This window comes from Bombus bifarius, unplaced genomic scaffold (assembly GCF_011952205.1).
Source record: "Bombus bifarius isolate JDL3187 unplaced genomic scaffold, Bbif_JDL3187 scf7180000010252, whole genome shotgun sequence".
Lineage (NCBI taxonomy): Eukaryota > Metazoa > Arthropoda > Insecta > Hymenoptera > Apidae > Bombus > Bombus bifarius.
In genome coordinates, this window is record NW_022885576.1 from 995,930 (window position 1) to 1,019,205 (window position 23,276).

Below are 23,276 nucleotides of genomic sequence, written 5' to 3' on the forward strand. Positions count from 1 at the left end.
TTAAATAACAATTTCTGGCAGTTAGTTAAATTAATTTCTGAACCAGGTGGATAGCAAAGTTTCATAGTAAATGGTAATTCGTGATTTGAAATGATATAATTGTGATAATAATAATTCATAAAAATAGCATTCTTAATTGGGTCGAAATTATTTACAATTAATCAAATTAATTTCCGAAACGAATTAATCTATTCATCATATATACAGGGTGGTTGGTAACTGGTGATTCTGGGCGAAAAAAGAAGTCGAAAATATAGAATAAAAATTTTTCGTTTGAGGCTTTGTTTTCGAGAAAATCGACTTTGAATTTTCACTCGGTACGCGTGCACTTTATCACGTCTGGTTATAACGGATCTCACTGTACATCATTGTCTCGAAATTAAAAAAAAATTTTATTCTATATTTCCGACTTCTTTTTTCACGTAGAATCACCCCCTGTCTGCTTGTACCACCAGTTACCAACCACCCTGTATATGTGGGATAGTGTGACATCAGGGAAGGACGTGGCGTGAGGAGTAATTGTTTATTAGCGTTGTACGTTTAGGAAAAAAGCGAGCATGGAAAACATTGTAACGAGAGTTGAGAGAGTAAGAGTTGAATTTATCGTTGTCGTGTGAAGATCGTTGTGTCGTAGAAGTAGTGAGTAACGAATACGTGAAACGGGGTATTATATTCGATTTCGTGCGAGTGCAAACGATATTGTATAAATCATACTTTTACCTACAAACTAATAATATAATATTCCTACATATATATGTAACGGCACATGAGTCAATGAAAGATTCGAATCGAGAGAGACTCATATTGTTGTGCCTTGGAATGCCAACGTTGTTTTGGTTTGCTAGGTTCAAAGGTAAATGAACTCCGGATAAAACATTATCGTCGTTATTTGTAATCGTCAACCGGAATTATGTTTGAACTTTTTACAATACCACCGGTCGATACAAATAGACGAACGTGCTCTCTAGGACGATCATTATAGCGAGTCATACAGTCAAATAGCGAGCGTGGAATTGAACAGTAGCATTGACCGAGCAGCAATTACGTCCGGCATACTTGTACTTAAACTTGTGCTTGTACTTAAAGTGATTTTAATGTACACTGACTATTACAATTTTATCACTCGTCTCTTTAGTAAACCAACACGTATAATAAACCACCTTATATATATATATTTATTTACTTATTTATTTATTTATTTTGACCGATTAAGGTGAAACTATTTCGTTAATTCTAAAACAAATTGTCTAACTCATGAATGCATCTTATGGTAGTATTTGTTGCCAACAATGAATACATCAAACTGTGTAACACTATAAACAATATCTTTCTTCCAACCTTTTTCATTCGCATGTATATCATCGTGAAACAATAGTTGCAATTATAACGTTTAAAATGAAACATAAATCACCTATGCAGGAAGATCCTTTGACACGAAATCCGTCGAAACACGAGCACTTCACGCCCGTTTGAGTGTCTTCGCACACATGCTCGCACCCACCACGATCCTGATTGCAACGTTTCACGTTATTCAGTGTCGCTTCTGGAACAAAAGCCAATGAATTTTTCCCTACGTGGACTCTTATCCGACCAACTTTCCCTCGTCGAGAAGCGACTTTAAATTGATCGAGCGCGATATTTTTATGGATTCTTTGTGTCTGGTATATGGTGTTATCTACGGTGACGAAGTTTGAAATTTATAAAACGTGTAGTGTAGGAAAATATTCCACGCCCCCTCCCGTTATGTTCGCGTTAATTCTGTAAAAATTCTTTTTCCACAATAGAATTTCTTTGGAAATTCTGAAAAATGAGAATCAACCAGTGATAAACTTTTGTAATATGGAAAATACCTTTGTATTGATTTTATATAAAACGTATAAGAAATTATTTTCTCCCTTTTGTCATGTTTATTCTGTAAAAACCCTCTTTCTTTTTCTCCTCTTTTCCAAGACAATAGAATTTCTTTGGAAATTCTGCAAAAAGAAATTGAACCAGCGATGAACTTTTAAAATTAAAATTCTTTTGGGTCTTTTCGGTCCAGATATGCAAAATGATCGGGATCGTGTCAGTGAATGGGATGAGATAACGTTATTTTAAGGGCCGGTTATCAATGTCTTCTAATTTAGTTAATTTTAATTATTCCTGTATAACAAAAATCACGAGTATTGTTGAAGCATAACAAAAATAGATAAGAAAACGCTAAAACAAAAATGCCTCACGATTTTTTTTTTTTTTGGAAAACCCCAACGCGATGCTTTGGTGTTTTCTAAAACATTTATTTTAGCTAAAAACTAAAATACCCTCTTAATGTATAAAATTACGTGAAAGCTTTCATTGGAAGTTATTTCATTTTCGTTTTAATTCCCACCAAAATCGAAGGAAAAAGAAAAGAAGGTTCCATCGTGAGTCAAGTTGAAGCTTGGACATAGAAATTACTTTGAAACTTCACTTTTCTATATTTTTCTGTCCAAAGACGTTTTAAAAGGTAGTATTATCTTGAATGTCTCGGACAAATATTTTTCCATGTATCGATTTTGTTTTCACGGCATCTTACCTTCCTCTTTTACGCAACGCGGAAGTACGCCTAACCAAGTGCCATCGCTGCAGAAAAGTCGATCAGCCGTGGAGTCCTCGAAAACGTATCCCTTGGTGCACTCGTAAACTGCTACGAGGTATCGATTGTACGGTGGCAGTATATTCTTCCTCCTGAAAAAAAGTACCCAGAGAAACATGTTTGGTGGTCGCAGCCCGCACTCGAAATTGCGATAAATCCTTATCGAACGAGACGCTACGTTAATAAGATATCAGTTAATCTTCATAAGTCAATATAACGTTCGTTACGTTACACAGCATGTTCAGAACTATTTTATCTTTTGCACGATGAAAATAGGAAAAATTGTGATATTATGTTCCAGTTCATGTCATGCCTAAAGTTATGTCTATATTAATGAAATAAAAATGGATATATAGAGAAAAGATCGAAATTTAGTTGACCGAGAGATTGAAAGTTCAATAAACTAACAACTAGATTTTATCATATTTACATTTCTCAATTATATTATTGAGAAAATTGAAATACAATTCGTTAAATTAATCAAAAAGCTCTGCAAAGAATATCGCGAGAGAAGAATCTTTTGTAATGAAAAGATTTACTCTACAGATTTAATCAAATTACCAAGATTTGCTCTTACATCTACGAGACAAAATTCTGTAGGACTGGAGAGTAACATTAGAACTCTCTGTATGTCACTTAATCAGATACGGGAGCTCTCCATCGAGCCGATTCGAAACGCAGGATGTATAGAAATCCTCAAGAGATGATTTCAACTCATAGGGATATGATGTTGATAAGCGAGATCTGTTCAAAGGAACCCATCGATCGTGAGAGCTTAAATGATTAGAATCTGCGCACAGTATTATATCTATTACCTAAATGACTGAATCGATATAATGATCAATATTTTTGTTTGCTTGATGAAAATTGAGAAGTATTACTTCTCAGAAATACCATAAATCACCGGCGACCTGCGTAGCAAGGGACGCGTTAACAAATGTATCGCTTTTCTCTAATTTCACATTCGACCTAGTTCCTGACGTTACAGCAAGTTCCGAAGTTTCAATAATTCTCCAATATCAATTCGAATTTAGGTAACAGCCTCTATCTCGATCCTTCAAACTCGTAATGACTGATACATCATGGTCAAATTGAAAAAATATTTATATGGAATTTTTTGCTTACTGTCTATTAAAAATTCATCCAGTATTAACCTTCTTAAACTCTGATATTAGCTTTTCTTCGATTCCCGATCCCTCTAATTGTCGAACAATAAATAATAAAGAACCTCCAACATTGATCCTTCGGGAAAAACCTGGCAGCGCTCAGGCAAACCGCTAAATATAATACATCTAATGCTATTTTCGCATGTTAAATGTCATTATGCATAATATAATTACTACTACCATTCTTTTGCATCGGATATCAGAAACGCAAGACGTCTTGAAAATAAAGAGATAATTATCTTTTAAGTGTTCGTTCTGAATTCCTCGTCACTTTATCGCACTAATAAACAGTTGTCGAAATCCTATTCAGTCTCCATATTTTTTACAATGTAATATCGCAAATAGTAATTATGTGAAACACAGCCGCACCAAATAAATCAAAACGATGAAAAGAATTCCTTCAATTACCTCAAAAATCAACTCTATGATCACGTTCAAACAATCAAGAAGAACATACAAAAGAGTAATGTGCAACTTGCGAGATATACCATGAAACATCAAACCGCAAATCAAGTTAGAAAATAGTTGAGAAACAGGTACAAACGTAATAAACATTCGCCTCCTTTATCCCTCTGTTTCCCGATAGAGCTAGAAAGAAAATGAGATACAAACCTGGCGTACTTGGCAGGATTCGCGTTTTCAAGCAGAGGAGCTTTAGCAAATCCTTTTCTGCGAGCTTTCATGAAGCAGCTGAGATCCAACCTCGACATTATTGTTTCATTGAGCGCGGCGCGCACCATAGCTGGCGGCGATTCGAGCGCCGACTTCTCGCCGGTTTGTTTCAACCTCTGTTTCCTCTCCTTCGCCTTCCTCCGCTTCTTCAGCTCACCGATCCTTTTGCGCGCCCTCAGCCTGTCCCTCGCCGCCCTTTCCTCCGACGGTGTCGTTGAAATTGGATCGTCACCGAGATACAGATCGTTACGAAAGTGTCGGAATCTGTTGTCTAAACGGAGATCAAAATTGCGATAGAGATCGAGGTAGTGAAAATAGTAATTCTTTGAATAATCCGCGGAAATTTAAATAATGATACGTGTTAAAGGGAATGGCTGTCACTTTTGTGAAGAATATAATAGAAAATGAAAAGACTGAAGGAACGAGGATGATGAACACATTGCAAACGGAATTGTGTATTTTAATGTAGAAACTAATTTAGTACACATTCTGTGTGACATAAATTTTATGTGATTTGTTATCCAGGATGTGTATGTCACTAGTGAGCCATCCAAAATGTAAACTGAAACTTGGAAAATATAATGCTCTTCTCAGCAAACAATAAACAGAGAAAGTTTACTGACTGAAGAATCATTGAAACACAGTGTCTGACCATTATCCTACTTATTCTACTGTGTCAACTAGTTATATTTCTATTCCTTATTAAAGCAAGATTTAAAAACTATAATTTTTTCACACACGAGATAGACCGAGCAATGAAGAAACATTGAATTTTAACGTCTGACCATTTCTCTACTTATTCTACTGTATCAAATGTTTTTAGATATATTTCATCCCTTGTTTAACCAGAATTTTGAAAACATAATCCTTTTTAGGCAAAGATAAACAGAGAAGGTGTACTTCATTGAAAAAGCATTGAGACCTAATGTCTGACCATTACACTAGCTATTCTACTGTTACGCGGTCATTGCAGAACCAATTATCTCCACACAGAGAATCATCTATATAATAAACTTCTACCACTTACCAGACTGTGCACAGGAAACGAGAATTACCTGTTGATATAATGCTTAAAATTAGTTTCTTCAGAAACCTTGAAAATATTAGTAAAGTAATGGGTTTTCAGTTAATGGCAACACAGTTGTGCTTCACCTTTAGCATACAGGCATATTCACTTCTGTTCCTCCTCTATTTCTTTTTTTTTTTTGCATGTTTCCTTTCTTTTCTAACTCCTCTCTCCTTATTTTATCTATACTTTAATTTTATATATTACTTTAATAAGTAATTATTGCATGACAATGAAGATACTGTAGAATATGCAACATTTCAATGAATGGAGAGACATGATTAATTGGATAAGAAGGCTATTACATAATGAAAAACATAGTTTTCTACATATTAAAATATATTATAATATTTGTTTGTTCGACCAATCGCAGGGAGACGTAGTCGCTAGGAGAGACGTCAACGGGAGTCGTAAATTCCCGTTACGATTATAACAATCGACACCACGAATTGATCGATCCCCTGATTTCCGTTGAGATAATAGGGGTGATTGAGTTTGTATAACACTGTGATTCACAGAATTATAAATTATATATTTCCAACACTTAGATTACACTGATGAGCATAGATAGATAGATAATCACTTATCGCACGAAGATAAGATATATATGTACGTTAGAGCAGGGCTCTTATAATTGGATTTAATGTATTAGTGGACGTAGCACTATAAGATATTTAGGAGAGGAAATGTATGCTCGACAATACCGAGACCGACTCTCGCGTTATGCTTAGACTGCCCCGATGGGCATTAGCGGTAGACTTAGTAGTTGACTTTTCCAACGATGTAGAAGAAGAAGTTGAGTGACGATGCTGCGTCGGAAGAAAGCTAAGGATGGGTGTGTCTAGCGCACGGGACCATCGGATTTGTTGGTGACGATTTTAGTTAGGAGAGTAGGGAATAGGCTTCGTTGTTGATTGGTTAAACGAAGGGTCTTAACCGCCCTCGAGAGAAAGTGGTTAGTGGGAGGAAAGTTGCAGCATAAAAACTAACTTTCCCTTGTCAAGCCGTGGTAGACAATAGTCTTTAGAAATTCTTCGGAAACAGACGTTTGTTTGGTTTGAAAGACCTCTACTAGGAAATTCCTGAGATTTATGGAAGATACTTGAGACTAGTGAGGGTACGCAGTGAGTATCCGAAGACATCTGGTTGCTATATTGCCCGCGGTGTGTGACCTGGGCTAGGTAGAGGGTTACGCGACGCAACAATATTGTAACGCATTTTATTATAATCGAAATATGAAATAATATCCGTTATAATAATAATGAAAGAGATATAATGTAAATATAATATTTTATAAATTATTCGTGGACGTGCTATTCATATTCTGCTACTAAATTTAAATTGCAGAGATTTTTTAATATGTTAAATTGCGTTGAATTACATTTCGCGAAAGTGCCATCTCTCAAACCATGTGAATGTCCTTCCATCTGATATTAGTATAAATGTTTCAGAGTGAGAATGGTTTCAACGATGTACATTTTTGCGACTTTTACGCTACTTTTACCGCATTTTACCCTATAAAATAGCTTCTCTTCGTTTCGTCATACTTTCCTTTTTAAACTCGTAACATAAAACGATACAAATTCCATTTTAATATACCGTTCGAGCGATATGATGTTTAGATAGCGGAATATTTGAATAGCGGAATATCTGAATAATAGATGTTAAGTAATGAATGTTCCATTGTGCTCTATTGTTATTAATATTATTATAGTGATATTATTTACCAGTATCTACGTTTCATGTCAAAAAACTAATTTTGTGGAAATATTATACGTGTGTTTGCTGCTGTAGAGGCATCATAGTAGGATCGAACGATCTTAAAGTTCCAAAGAAAGGCACGTTCTCCCTAAATCCATAGAAATAAATCTCTCTTGATAGAAGAATGTAATATCAAACATCACTCGCAAATATATACTGCGGTCTTGTCAGGTCAGTTTTAACAGTTTATTTATTCCTCATTAAACAAACTCTGATTCAAACCGTGGTCATCCATAAATCCTCTACCATTAAGTTGAAAATGGATAACACAGTTTAGTAATTGACGCAGTCGCGTAAGAGAGTTCCCCAAATTTCCATAAATTCAAATTTGAGTTATAACGAACAGACTATGTAACACACAGCTAACCATGCATCAAAATCACATCTCCACCGCCAAAATGATCTAAATACACGGCGGGACATCTATCAACTAAAGGTCTCAGTGAAAACGTAGTATAACTGTATTTATTCTACAGGAAATATTGTACGAATGTTCTCCATATTTAGTCGCGCCATTTGATATTTTAATATATAGAACATTATACAGATTTCTTATCGGTATTTTGTCAAATATTTTTTTATATAAAAATGCCCAGAACATCTTTAAAGAAATGTTGCATAGTAGAATACTCCTTTAAAAAAGAACCTTTAATTTTACCTACAGTTCTTTTAAATTAAAGACCTTAGCACTTGAGTCAGTTTTCCTCTTTCATTAGATATACAGGGTGGTTGGTACAAGCGGAAAGGGGGTGATTCTACGCGAAAAAAAGTCGAAAATATAGAATAAAAATTTTATTCTTTTTTTTAATTTTTCCATCGAGACAACGACCTACAGTGAGATCCGTTATAACGAGACGTGGTAAAGTGCACGCGTACCGGGCGAAAATTCAAAGTCTATTTTCTCGAAAACAAAGCCTCAAACGAACAATTTTTATTCTATATTTTAGACTTCTTTTTTCGCGTAAAATCACCCCCTTTCCGCTTGTACCACCAGTTACCAACCACCCTGTATAACGAACAGTGGTTGAAAACTGCGATGAAAATGAGCGCGTGCTCTATAATACCGCCAAAATTCCAAGAATTGATTCAATCACTCTTAAGTTAATGAGGAATTACTGGAATATATCTAGTAATGACTCTATATGGTTTATCCACAGTCGAGTTATTTTGAAGCGGCAGAATCAAGTTTCTTTCCATCAGAACCTTCTGTTTATTTAGATGGTCCAGGCTTAATCCAAGACGAACGAAACATTCCTGTAATCTATCACACTCTTCGACAAGTTTATGATAAAAATTTGACGTACGGTTTCAAGCCTATCCTTGATAGTAATTATTGCAAGTTTGTAATTCCTGAATCGGACTGATATTCATCGGCAGGACACTAACAGATATTGGCGGATTGAGAGTGTCAGCTGATCTTAGTGGAACTAATGCCATATTCTAGTTATGTCCACTAAAATTCTGCAATCATGATCATTTGCTAAAGAAGTGTATTTTCTTTGTATTTATGGATTAGTTTAGGTTAATAATATAAGGTTTTATACAAATATTTCCATCTATTTTTTCGGTTTTAATTTATTTACGCTTTTTCTTTTTCTTTTGTTATTCAGTTTTTATCCCAACAAATAGTTTTAACACGAGGTGCAGAATAATATTCAAAAACCTTCTCTAGTTAGTAATGGTATCTTGAAAAAATTGAAAGTAGTTTATTTGATGAAGCTCGTTTATCGAGCTGCTGCGAACTATGCACGTATTGTCGCTTTAGTTGAGCGTTTACAACATGATCTTGCGACGACTTGTGTAATCAATTTTCTCTGGGAAAACAAAATAAAGAAAAGAATGACTAAAAGTAGCATCACATCCTATCTTTCACCTTTCAACAGCGAAAGAAGAAGGACACAGCGGAGAAATATATAGAACACGAAACGCGTGCAAATTGAATTCAGATTGAACGCTAATTAAATCGTGGCATGGCGATACCGTGTACTGTTTGTCATGTATGGTATTACGATCGTTAATGTGATAACGAGCGTCATTGCTTAAATTCAACAACACAACGGACGCGCGTGTGCACGCATTACCGCGTTAATATTGTTTATCGCGGCGTAGAGACAAGCAGTAAATACCGACAATGCGTCAATGAACGATGAACGTGCCGTTGCTCGCGTGATTCCTATCCCAAACTTTCGGAGAACTTCAACTTCGACACCCGGAATATCCGGTCGTCACCAGAACTTTCTTCGTAAGTGGCGTGTTTGCTCGTGCGTTTACTGAAATCCGTTTCGATACGACTACTGAGTCCGATACGTCCGATTCATCTTCTTGCTGGATGGCTATATACCATACGTGTCGAGGATCTTACGACTTGAAAGATTTCGAAATGTTGATTTTTAGAAGACGAACGTGGTTTAAGAGAGACTTCCAGTTTGGAGAGAATACTTCATCTAATACGGAAAATAACGAAGTACGGGAATTTTACTATCATGGAACTTTTACGCGTTTGCTGATGTAGCTGAATTATTTTACTTGTGAAATTAAAAGGAAACAAATATGAATAATTACGAAGTAAATAAAATTTAATGAAACGAAAATACCATATAAAGATGATAATTGGAAAAACTAGGAAAATCATTTTTATTCAAAAGAAACTTATTTTGCTCTCTTTTAATTAAAATGTCTTATCTCGCATTTTAGGGTTTCCAGAATATGATACAATATTTGAAGTTCCCAGCGTTTCGTTTCTTTTAAGCGAAGTTATATCATGTTGCGATATTCTAACTTAATATTGTAAAATGAATGAAGAAAAGCGGAAACAGTATTGAATTAATAAACATATTAGGTAATAATGACTATTAGAAAATTATCACAATAGAACTTAACTTATCCGAACTGGTCAAGAGACAAAATATTTCGGGTATTCGAATAATATGAAGTTGGATAATAAAGACTCTGTTACGACCGATCGCGGAGAGACGCGGTTGCGAGGAAAACGCGTCAGCGAGAGGCGTAAATTCTCGCTACGATTCGGTGAATCGACGCCGCGAAGTAGTCGTTCCCCTGTTTCGGTTAAGATAACAGAGGTGGTTGAATGAATATGACACAGTATAGTAAGTTATATTTCACCGTTTATTCCACAACTTATAACGAGGATAGTTACACTGGTGCGTATGTACGAGATGAGTGAGTGACTGATCTGCGGGTGTGTATACCCGCTCGAAGGATGTTGACCGTTCGAAGGATGTGAAATCAGTGCCCTTGGGAGACGATGCTGTCTCGGTGGAAGGCTAAGGATCGGTCCCTCCAGCGCACGGGACCATCGGATTTGTTGGAGCCGATGTTATTTAGGAGAGTGAGGGAATAGGCTTCGTTTTTAATTGGTTAAACGAAGGGTCTTAACTGCCCTCGAGAGAAAGTGATTAATGGGGGGAAAGTTGCCGCGTGCGTGACAAAAAAAACAACTTTCCCTTATCCTGCCGTGGTAGACAATAGTGTTTAGCAACTCCTCGGGACCAGATGTTTGTTTTGTTTAAAGGACCTTTTCTAAGAAATCTGTGATTTATGGACGGTGCTTAAGGCTATTGAGGGTACGCCGTACGGAAGAGCGGACCTCTGGTGTCCGTCTGGCCCGCGGTGTGTGACCTGGGCCAGGCAGAGAGTCGCGCGGCGTAACAGACTCGCTTGCTACTCCCATCAGCTGCTGCTATGAATTTCGATAACAGAGGTTGACATTCGAATAACTGAAGTTGAACCAAAATTTCGAAACAAATTGTGTTAAATAAACGTGTTCGTATAACTGAAAATACGCTGGAGTATAGTTCGAATAATAGAGGCTTAATTACGAGTGCTTATACAACTAACGATAAACAAAAACAGATTCCTATAAACGGAGTTCGGATAAACGAAGTTCTACGGCGCATGAAATAAAAATGGAATCCGAGAAGAAAATTGACATGAATTGGTAACTTTGAAGTAGCTTAGTAAATATTAAAATCAGATAAGTGCACATTAGTTAAAGTTGTGTAGGATAAGAGATAATTGATTCGAAGGAATTTCGGTCGATTGATCCTTCTCCAGCTTGCATTATCCACTTAAAAGTTTTACAACTTTTGCTCATATTTCCAAAGTCAACTCCGGATGAGGTTCCATGACGTTTCATCATAATGAATTATATATCCTATTCTATCTCAGGAACAAAGACAAAGGCAGGACAATGACTTCATGTTTCAATGTTAACTCACTTGAAATGGACGATATTGTTCTGTTAATAACGTGAATATAATGTTAATATATAAATAAATAAATATATGAAATATATGTTAATAATATAAAATATTAGTAACTTTATTACACCGGAAGCTACGTGGTCTGCTCTCTTTTTATTTTTGAAATTTAATTTCTGGTAATTCGGGTAAAAATTATTACAACTGAGATGAGATACAATTGTGTAAAAAGAGAAATACAGTTATTAGAGGAAAGAGGAAGAGAAGAGAAGCTTTTACGATGTTCACGATAAAGATGTAGAATTATTTAGAAGTTCTAATAATATGAAAGTAGGAATAATAAGAAATAATTCCACAAATTAAAATGATGAAATAAATCATTTTTAATACTCTAACTAAATATATTATACAAATTGTAAGTTGTTTAAAATATTAAATACATTTAAATCTCAATTTCAATGAATATCAAGATGAATCAATCATGTTTGAAATTTAATTTATTATCATAACACATAGTTTTCGCTCGATTTTAAACTCGACTGTAAGATAGTAATATCACATGGAATAAATGAATCCATATTCAAACATACAGATACAGTTTAATTAGCGAACAAGCAACAGTTCTATTCTCGGAACGATTTAACGGTCTAATAAACGAATCAACTGCTTCGCCTCGCACTTCTCTAAAATAGGAAAGATCGAGTTCAATCGCTTTCTTTGGAACATCCATTAATAGCATCGACGAAAAAATTCTATCTGATGATTCTCTCGAAGATGATTCGATAGACGCAATAAGGAAACGAGTAAAAAATGCTTTACAATTAGCTACTAATGATCAAACTCTTCATAAAACTGTCAAAGTCTATAACTTCCTGAAAATAATAATACAACCAATAAGAATAAATGAATCGATTACGAAGGATACTATCGTTCGTTCTCCTTTTTTTTATCATGTTAAAATATTAAAGTACATAAAAAATTGAAATTCTTTATTGTTACGAGGTTTTATGGTTTAGTGGTTTTATAGTTACGAGGTGTAGTATGCGATATTTCCCAAATTAAACAGCTAAAAAACAGCTATTTATTAATAGTTTCTGTACTTACAAGTTTATCCCATTCGTAAATCCTGTTCATCAAATCTCTCGATCATTATCAATAATTCAATGTCATACTATGCCAACTTAGTTCAGTCGCGGTAATCGATAGCATTCTTATGCGATGAAAATCGTTGATCGGTTCGTAACCGCATGATTTCGAAAGTTCGTGGCAACCGTAACTTCCTTGTTACCCTAGTTCGGGTTCTGAGAGGCCTTTGTCGTTATCGATTAATGAAAACGTAGCAAAGTAGTATCTCGCAGCGAAGCATTGAAAATTGGCGTTGACTTTTCTAATCGGAATTATCGGAATATTTCATTGTACAAAATCTCTCCAAAATTTATTCGATTCTATTTAACATCAAAAAAAAATAATAATAATAAAGTAGTAGGGAAGTTTCCCATATTAAATGTAGGTTCAACTGGATTTTTTCGTAATTGTTTCTCGAAATAAAAATTTGTAAGCTATTCTACACTTTTAGTGTTTCAAGCTGTAAGGAATGTATTCTTAAATTCTACATTATAGAAAAATATTAGAAATGGGTGATGATCTACTGTATTTAAAATGAAATAACAACATTCTGAATGATTTCAAACATCTTATATCTTTGTTACATTATACATAACAAAGGATCTCGCCACGAAGAGGATCCTGTCATTACTAAATCATTGTCAGATACAGTTGCCATCTAACCGACCACACCCTCGCGAAGATTTATAAAACGACGTGTACTCGTTTGGAAGAGACACGGGACGAGCCGTAAATTCGACCACGCGTCAAACGTACACGTGTTTCGAGCATTGGGACTTGTAAGAAACATCGGAAACAAAGCACATAAACTTCAAACTGACCCGTCTAAAACCTTCATCTATTAATCTTATTCGAAGATATATTTTTTAAATCTTAAAGTAAGGTGCTATGGAAGTTCTGACTCTTATTATTTTAATATATATATATAACTATGTAGACAAAAATGCATGGTTTTTCTAAGTAACATATTTTTCTATGACTATTAATTAATCCCTTTGGGGGCATTTTGAAAAGTTAATTTAAAAAATGATTCGACCTAGATAGGATGAAACACGTTGTAGACGAGAAATACTAGTACATACTTATGAACAGGCATTTCTGTCAAAATCCTATTAGACAACAATCACAACACGTTTATCAAGATCGTGAAACAGTGACCATTTGCAGAGTCGTTTTCAAACACGAGAACAGCTTTGCGCGATGAATTAACTTTGAACGCGAAATAATTACTCTGCACGTCGATAAACAACGAATTAAGCGCAATGCTATTTTCCTCTCTCATTTTAGCTTCAATTTCCCAACGAAATCATTAATTTCAACATCACCAATCAAATCTCTACCGTAAAAATTACTACTCCTCGAATACGTATTAACTGTCATCAGTTGCCAATTTATTCCACTTTTGCTTTCATTTTCAGCAAAAACATTTTTAACGTTGCAAACAAATGTTTAATATAATATTCCAAGAAGTCATATATACCAATAGAAACTTTTCATATTTTACACAAATCTCAGACAGTTTTGACATTAGAAAAATACAATTGTTTCGAAGATGACCGAAAGAACGCAAATTACAAATAAAATTGGTTAAAGATGTGGTTTGGCCAAGTTGCGTGGGACATCCTGTATAAGCCAGAGTTCGCGAGACTGGATCCTAACCACGCACATAATGCAACCGTGCTTCCTGTCCAGGGTTGGGCCTGCAGTGACCAATGCACTTGATTTGCACGCTGGCACGCGCGTGCACACGATTACCCGGAAGGTTTCTCCGCGGTCTTCGCCCGACCTACTTCGAATCAGTAGAATTAGTCGCATAGTAGTGTCGCCTGTCTACCACATATTTACACTCGCATCTTATTAACGCCTCATGCGATGCGTAAAATTTAACAAATCATTCGGGAACTGCTATTTTCTCTTCCTTTTTTTTATATAAACTGATTACATATGTAGCGGCCCATAGCCGTAGAAAAAGTTTCAAGTTGAAACGGGAAATTCAAAACTGGGAGAGACCCATATTATTGTGCCTTTGGATACTAACGTTGTTTTCGGTTACAAGGTCTAGATTGTTATTGCTGTTTCTTGTAATCTTCGGCTAGAGTTACACAAGAAAGTTAACTTTTTCTGGTAATATCCGGTGATATAAACGTATGAACTCTCTATGATATTCTTTTGGTATTGTAGCATTGAGTGAGCGACGATCAAAATCGATCATACATTATCTCTATACTTGTTTCAATATATCTTATTATTGCAAATTCATACACTCGTTTCTTTATCAAACCAGCCTACACAGTAACCACCTTACATATATTATTTCTAATAAATAACTGTCATGTGCTGAAGAAGCAAAAAAATTTTAATCCGTACTTCCTAATTACCAACTTTGTACAATTGATATTTGTCACGTGGATGAAGGCATAAGAAATTCCTATAGTCTGTTTCAAAGGCTAAAGTGACACTTGCCAGGGCTATGGGTCTCGTAAAACAAAACCTCATAGAGTCCTACTCTGGCACCAATCGTATTCTGGAGCACAAAGATAGTTTTCAAAAGAAAGTACACTGAGGTCGCAATAAAAGGGTGAGTTAGGTCACAGTTCCTCAATTTTCCCCAGTAAATAGATTGGAACATGAAGTGGCAAAGATCAGCTGAAAAGATCACTGAAACAATCACGATTCTAGCTCAACATTTTCGTTCTGAATTACCTAGCGATGCTTCAAAGCTATAAATCATAATATACAGGGTGATTGGTAACTGGTAACTGGTAATATACAGGGTGGTGGTAACGATGGAAAAATTTAGAAAAAAAAATTTAAAAAAGTAATTTTTATTCTATATTTTCGGCTTCTTTTTCGCGTAGAATGATCCTCTTTCCGCTTGTACCACCAGTTACCAACCACGCTGTATAAGATCGTAACGGAGAAAGAATTAGGTCATAACTCTTATATTTTTCAAATAGAGTCCATTAAGATTTGCTGTAATGAAAGTCAACAGAAAATGTCGTTGAAGCAATGAAGCTTTTAACGCAAGGACGTGTCGAAAATTATTTAACAATTCATCGAAATTCTATTATATCGTAACATACGAAATTATTTTATGAGATCTTTCGCGTGTTATACCTGATTGAATCCTAAAACAGAGGCGGTTATATGCGTGAAAATTAAAAGATTTAAGTCGTATATGAAAAAGAAAATTCTCAGTTTTAAAATGATAAAAATATCTTGGGAAAAAGCAGAGAGACTTGTTAAAATCTTGATACGATAAAGTCGGAAGAATGAACAATTAAAGATAAGATGAAAATAGTAAAATACGAATGAAGCTCCTGTAGAAAATCTCGAGCAATGTAAATTACAAGATTAAAGCGAAATTTCAGTCAGATTTCAAACGCACGGATCGCTGCACAAATTCCTCCAAGAAACATCGAAGAGAATAGATCAAGTTCTAGAATTGAGGATTTCCAAGTTGTACTCGGTATCAACGTCATCTAAGGATCCTGATCATAATTCGCTATATACGAAAAGTCCCTATATACATACTATCAAACTAATGTTAATACCCATGATTACTAAAAGCATTCATATTTATAAAAATTAATCATACTGATATTTTTTAACCTTATTTAATTACTTTTACAATTTAACAATTTTACTTTAGTAAAAATGACATTTCTAGAATTTAAAGATTCAAAAGTCCTAAACTTCAAAGATGACAAAAATTCACAGAAATTTTACATTTAAAATTAAACAATGCAACGTTTCTAGGATTTAAAAATCGAATTTCAAAAATCCCAAATTTTTAAGACACAAAAATGTATAGATAACTATCCCAAATGTCAGAGTTCAACGATTCTAATCTTAAAAAACTCAAAGATCCAACTACACACCAATTTTAAATCCTCGAAAGAATAAAAAAAAATCTTTAAAAAATTCAAGAGTTATCACGTTCATATAAAAACTCGTTCAAACAACATCCTCGGGACAATTCATTGAAGTACTACGCTGGAATAAAAAGTATATTCGAATAATCTGGAGCGCTGGCCAACATAAAAACAGAGATGACGGTGCGAGATGAGCATCGCGAACGTTATCGTTAGGAGGGAACATGGTCTCCATGTGTTATACGATACATTCAGCCAGAGGTTTATCTCGATCGCGGCAAATCCGAGGTATGCTATGCCGGTGAATTTCGTGCCCCTGAAGCACGCCGAATGGAACAAGGGGCGACGCGTTCACGAGGGCACGTTCCTTAACCGCTACTCGACAAATTCCCCAACCACTGCAGAAACGTTCCAGAGTTCTCTACGGCCCCTCAGCTATTCCGTTCCGACGGCAGACCGCCGAATCGATCGTGAATCGACAACATCTTCAACAATTTCCGCGTCCTCGACCTTTCAACGGTTGCTTAAAGTAAAGGACACCCGCTAACGCGTTCTTATTCCATTGAATTATTTTCGGTTTGCGTAATCAACCGGTTGATTCAGATGGAAATCCTCTATGAATCTGGTTGAAACGTTGAGTTGATTTAGTATTATAATGTTTCGAGTTTGGAATTTAGTGTACATTAAATTATCACTTATATAGAATTTCGTTTTAACGATCAGACGTTCAGAAAGATTTCTATAATGATAGAACTGGTACCAATACTGACGTCATATTTTCTTTTATAAAAAAATTAAATAATTTTGAAATCGTAAAAGTGCAAGTCCTTTTTTTAATGACAAGACCGAAGATTTTTATAAAAAAAGAGATAAATGAATATTGTAAATCGAATTTATAGATATGCTTTGGCGAACATACACACACAGAACTTATGAAGCAGATAACACAATAGTATTGTACCATTGTCTATATTAAAATAATCCAACAAAATCTGAAAATTCTAATATGTAACATAACAAACAAATGAAAGACAATATAAACGTAGAAATCATATTAAAGTTAAAAAATGAAGTCATCATCGGCAATATCATAAAGGGTACGTGTATGCAGGTATTATAAAACTTAGACCTTGCAGTCCACAATAGGAAAATTTTAGAGTTACACGGTCCACTTTGTGCTTTAGACATTTCTCTTGAGGAAGAGAGCCGAACCAGAGTTCTCATTTCCAGACTTCCTCAGACTTTTAACAATTTTCACAGTAAGGACGGAGATGATAAGGTAGAACAAACTTTGCAAAATTCTATTTCGCCGTGTGATTTAGATTCGCTGTAGGACAAAAGTGACGCTAGACACGGATAACATCGAAGAAAATTTAGTTATCCATTTACGCTTTTTCTTTGCTAAAAAGGAAAATTCAATTAAATTAACGACAGAGATTTATTTCTTAATAAATTCAACAAGTGATATATAGATAAATGATAGGTAGTTTGCATAAACAGTATACATTTGCAAAGCTCCGATAAAACTAGCGCCGAATATCTTTTTAAAATTTCCTGAATTATCCCATCCATTAATCAAGACCAAACGCTATTACAATCCATAATTTGACGTTTGCAATTCTAGAAACATTTTTAACCTGAAAATCTAATTAATATTTCCTCGGCTAACTATGAGTTCCAATTAGAATTTTGGTCACAGTCTCATCCTTCCATCACCGTTATACGATTAAAAATTTCAACATCTTATTCACTGTCTACTCTTCTTCAGAAAGATATCTGAACAGAACGATGTCTTCGGGCGAGAAGCTAAAAGTGTCGCGGTACTTTAGATAGCTTGACTAACGATTGTCGTAAAGTCTGGTACACACGAGTGTCATGGATTGACGTTATAATATCATACTAAGAATCTTATTTTTTACCCAATATATGGCTATCACCAATGTAGTATGGACACAGTAATCGTGTCAAATCACGTTATATTTTAAAAACTATAACTCAAGTTCAAAATGATATTTAACTATTAGATCGCTCCATAAATAACATCATCTGTTATTTTTCATTCTGAGTTTTCGAGGTAGAATAAAATGTTACCCGAAAAAAATTATCAGTTAACAAAGCTGGAAACCTATAAAATTCCTATGAAAAGTTTCGAATCGATCGTTCCGACCACTCTGATATTTCTATTGTTAAAATGTAGGCTTTAATTCTGATGGTAAATGATACTTATATTCGGAGCACGATACAATGAATTTAATTTTATCATTTCCTCCATTCATCAAGTGTCGTTGGTAATATACAGCTTCCAAACTTATCACTGATGGAATATGAAGCGGATATCTAGGTAAAAGAATGATAACACAATACCTATACGATAAAATGAAATTATAAAATTGTCTACGATCTACGAGAAGCTTCGAGTATAGTATCGTCCAATTATCTAATTATGAAGAAATATAAATAAATTGAAAAATTACATTCTAAGATCAGTAAATCGCTCTCGTGTGCAGCGAGCCTAACGCTCTGATCGTTTTCGCCAGGCATTTTCGTTGCCGATCGCGTATCGGCGGTCGTAAATCAAATAAGCGATACTCTTATGGAAATGCGAGATGGCCATGAAGTCGAGAAATGACAGTTCTTCGCGAAACGATTGAAACGACGATGGAATCGAGCGAAGTACACTTCTTTCGAAAGCTTCGCGATTTATCCTCTCGATAAGCCGTGAGGATCCGCATTACTCTTCGCGCAACGCTTGTTGCCACTCGTCGAATCACCGTTTTCACTCGTGGATAGGTCCACGTTTTATGAGAAGGATTCGTGGATTTGTAGCGGAGGATACGTGATTTAGTTTAGTCCGGGTGGTTGAGTGATCCAGTGGTCAGTTCGTGATTTCAGATTGGTTAAATATTTGATTATTCCAGCAGGTATTGCATCCAGTATTGTGTATCGATTTTTGTGAAAACGTTATAAATAAGTGAAAAATTTGGAAACATTTTATTTACCGTTGGAGAGGATTAGTTTACGTGGATAATCCATACGAGATATCTAATTTGAGACATTCTATATTTTACAAACAATAACGTTAAAACAACGATTTTGTATCCTTTTTCTAGAATGCAAATGATCGAACTAAAATTTTCTTATTAGATATACGACATTTTAAAGAAGGGTTATTTATTAATATACCTTCGTCGATTTACTTCTACCATTGTATTATCTGAACATTATTCCATTTAGAACTAATATTTGTTAACCCCTTAACCTACGATTTACGTTCGAGAATGCCCGTAATATTTACGTTTGGCCCGATCATCGTACTACGGGCTATGCCCGTAGTTGTAGGTTAAAGGGTTAATAGCAGTGTTTCAACGAATTAAATATTTCATAAGATGCAGAAAGTTTGACACGATAATTAGCGTTTCTCCTAGTTCCATTTCTACGCATGGCATTTATTCTCCTAATAAACTTTAGTTCAGCTCCTTAACTAATCATTCCGTAGATTCATTCCTCGGTCAATTCGATACAGTTCATTGAAACGGTTCATCATGATTTATCGCTGTAACCACTATCTTCTACACTAACACCATTAACCTTTTGTAGACCAGTTGCGTAACAATATCTTTGCCACTATTCCTTTAAAATAATCTTAAAATTACTTAAATCCTATCAGTACAACGTACTACACTTGGGCCAAAAGATATTGGCATACCCTCTTTTGGAATAATTTTATATAATAATATTAAAATAATATTTAAAGAACTAAAACAATATTAATATGTTTTCTAATGTCTTTCGTGCGAACTTTAGAGGCCTGAGGTAGAAGTCCTACGATTTTGAGGTAATCTGTGGCGCGGTGTACTTAACTGTGGGTGGTCAAGAATGGATCTCCCTATTCTCAAATATCGTAATGGATCTCACAATCTCGAGAGATCTGAGTTTGTGGTTCTACAAACTCTGGGTAATCTATGATACATCCTGCAGGCCTTGTACTCGTGATTTCAGAGACTGAGATCTTTCATGGGATCCTGATATGATGGGATCAGCTTCGTACTCTAAGGAGAAACAGCTTCCTAAACCTTTGGCATACTGAGAATAGATTCACGATCCCGATATATCAGAAATTAAACGTTCTGGATCTCAGATCTGTAGTATACTAATTCCTATGACTCACGGATACTGAATATACGACGTTTCAATCTCAATTCCAATTCCGAAACCTCGAATTTAATTAAATGTAGTACCACGATCCTAAAACTTCGGAAGTTGATCCATATGGAATTGATCGAGGACTGAATCTATGAAATGATCGACGATAGAATTGAACTAATTATCGTTAGGGGAGTAAATGTCATGCGTAGAAATGAAACTAGGAGAAACGCTAATTATTGTGTCAATTCAATCAAACTGTTGAATTTCTACATTTTATGAAGTCAAACAAGTAACTTCTGAGCGTTCATTTATTGATCGCTGACATTGCGAGCTCAATGTCTTGAGATTTAAAGTCTGTCAATGTTGAACTGATCCTACATGGAACGTGTAAATTAGAATGTTTTGCGTGAAGCTGTTTCACATTCCTTGCAAGATCTGAGGCGAGATCACCCAATTCCATGCGGATGGTTGAAGAATCTAACCTCGTATCATCTGGCTTATTCACTCGAGAGAATAGTTACAAATACTATAGAATTATTAGAGTGATATACAGTTACTCATGAAAGTATCTGTACAAACAATTATTTATTATATTAATGTCGAAGTGGTCACCACTTATAAGAAAACTCTACATCTGGTTTTTTTAGTTTTCTCAAACACCGAAGCCATCAACAGCGCGTAGACAAAAGACTGCGACGAAGTCAGACCATAAACAGTAGACAGGCGACATTGGCTTGGGGTTTCCAGTTATTGGGTAACACAGCTAGCGTGCGGATCTGGACCAGCTGAAATTGTATTCTTACTTATAATTACACTTCTATTTGAATATATTTTCTGGCTTACAATTTATCCACTAGTTTTCTCTGTTTACACATCGAATAACCTCAACAATTAATAAGTGACAATATTTTTAATGCGACCATCATTAGAAGCAATCTCGTATGTCTAAGATTACACATGCTGTGTGCTAATTTTTTACCAAGTGTATATTTACGATAAATGTCTTGTAACTCCCATATATATTTTCGGATTGGTTTCAAATTTTACCAACAAAATAACGGTAGTCGAGTTTTATTACAGTACTCATTGAAGTTTCAAAAAGTTTCATTTAGCACACATAATATAGTCGTACAATTTTTTTGTGGTCGCGAACCACCACTGAATCTGATTTATTTACACTAAACATAATTTCAATATCATACTGTGTCCAGTGCTTAAATTTCTACAAGTTCTCAGCTCTATATTTACTATTTCAAAGCTTTTAAACGATCAAACAACGTTACTGATGCGCTAGCACTTGAGCAGTTCTCTTTTCCATTAGTATCCTGTGAGGCTAGTTATGCTAAACGAGGCAAAGTTCTTGGTCAAAGCGATGCAACATCGCGAGACACGAGGAATAAAAGCAAAGGCAATATCCTTTGGCTGAAATGAAAATCCTTCGGCGTGTAAACGATGGACGATGGACGATGGGCGAAGAACGGAATCGATTAGTATTCAGAGCGGTGATATTAATTTCCGTGGGAAGCGAGCAAGAGCAACGCGATTACAGGGATTTTTATTCGTACCCTATCAATTGCGAAACGTTCCGGCTTCCATTTTCTTCGTTATGATTTTAGAGAAAGAGGAATTCGCAAGTAGCTTATTCCGCACAGCAGAATCCGTTAATAATTTATAGGATGAAGAGGCTCGAGATGAAAATCATTTTCTCTTGTCCGAGTTTATTGCAAAGAACAGATACGTTGGGTAGTTTGAAAGTTTATGACACTTTTAATATATAAAGATACATGTATATTTTTATGTACTTGGTGAGATAAAAAAAGATTGAAACTGAAATGATATTGAAAGAAATTAGATTCAACCAAATAATAATTTTTCGATAAAAATTAAATACAGCAGATATAGAGGAAAATCTGGAAATTTGATCGATAGAAAAATGTCATTTCTCAGATACCCTTGCTATCGTGATTGCGTAATTTTATGTTTCAGATTTACATCCATAAAGAAAATGAGTGTGCTTCTCTCCTATCAAGACTTTCATGCAATTTAATATACAAAAAAAAAATTTGCGAACGAAATTTAGTTTTGTATTGGTTCTCCACGAAGTAAAAGATGTATAATTCATTCCAACTTTTCAGAGACTACACAAATCCGATGATTCCACGTTAACAACGATTTAAAGCACGTAGCGCTCGCGTTAAATCATCAGCTCTGCCAACGAAAAAAGAGAAGGAAAATCTAAATCAAGCGATTTAGGGGGCGAGAATTAAAGCGGAGGTTAGCAACTGACGTATTCAGGCCGAGTTGTACGATTTTATTTTAATTCGAACTTTTAGCACAGTCACGTTCGGAACGCACTTTTAATGGCTCTCTGCTTAAAACTTGGCTAACAGTTTGCCCATTGTTTCCGAATAGAGCTATAAAATCTCGTACGAGGCGTACGCAGACTTGCGTATTGAAATAATAATGCGCCCGAATAGGATTTTCAGGATGAATCGTGGGCCACATTGAATATGCAATATTAAAAAGCAGACTCGAAGGGAGAAAAGAAGAGATAAAATATCGTCAAACGCCGAATATTTAATATGACGTAAATGTCTTTCTATATTCGTAGCTACCTAGATAAGTATGTAA

At 35.2% G+C, this 23,276-nt stretch overlaps 1 protein-coding gene across 1 annotated transcript in view; it reads right to left on the reverse strand.

The window, feature by feature from the left end:
- The window catches only part of LOC117216183 (fibrillin-1-like), an 87,642-nt gene extending 78,926 nt beyond the window's left edge, over positions 1-8,716 (reverse strand). Inside the window, exons 1-4 of the mRNA XM_033462732.1 lie at positions 8,666-8,716; positions 4,393-4,775; positions 2,555-2,706; positions 1,412-1,543 (exon numbers count right to left, since the gene is read on the reverse strand). Coding sequence (XP_033318623.1) covers positions 1,412-1,543; positions 2,555-2,706; positions 4,393-4,775; positions 8,666-8,716 — 718 coding nt within the window. The remainder of the gene's footprint in view (positions 1-1,411; positions 1,544-2,554; positions 2,707-4,392; positions 4,776-8,665) is intronic.
- Between the last annotated feature and the right edge of the window lie 14,560 nt (positions 8,717-23,276).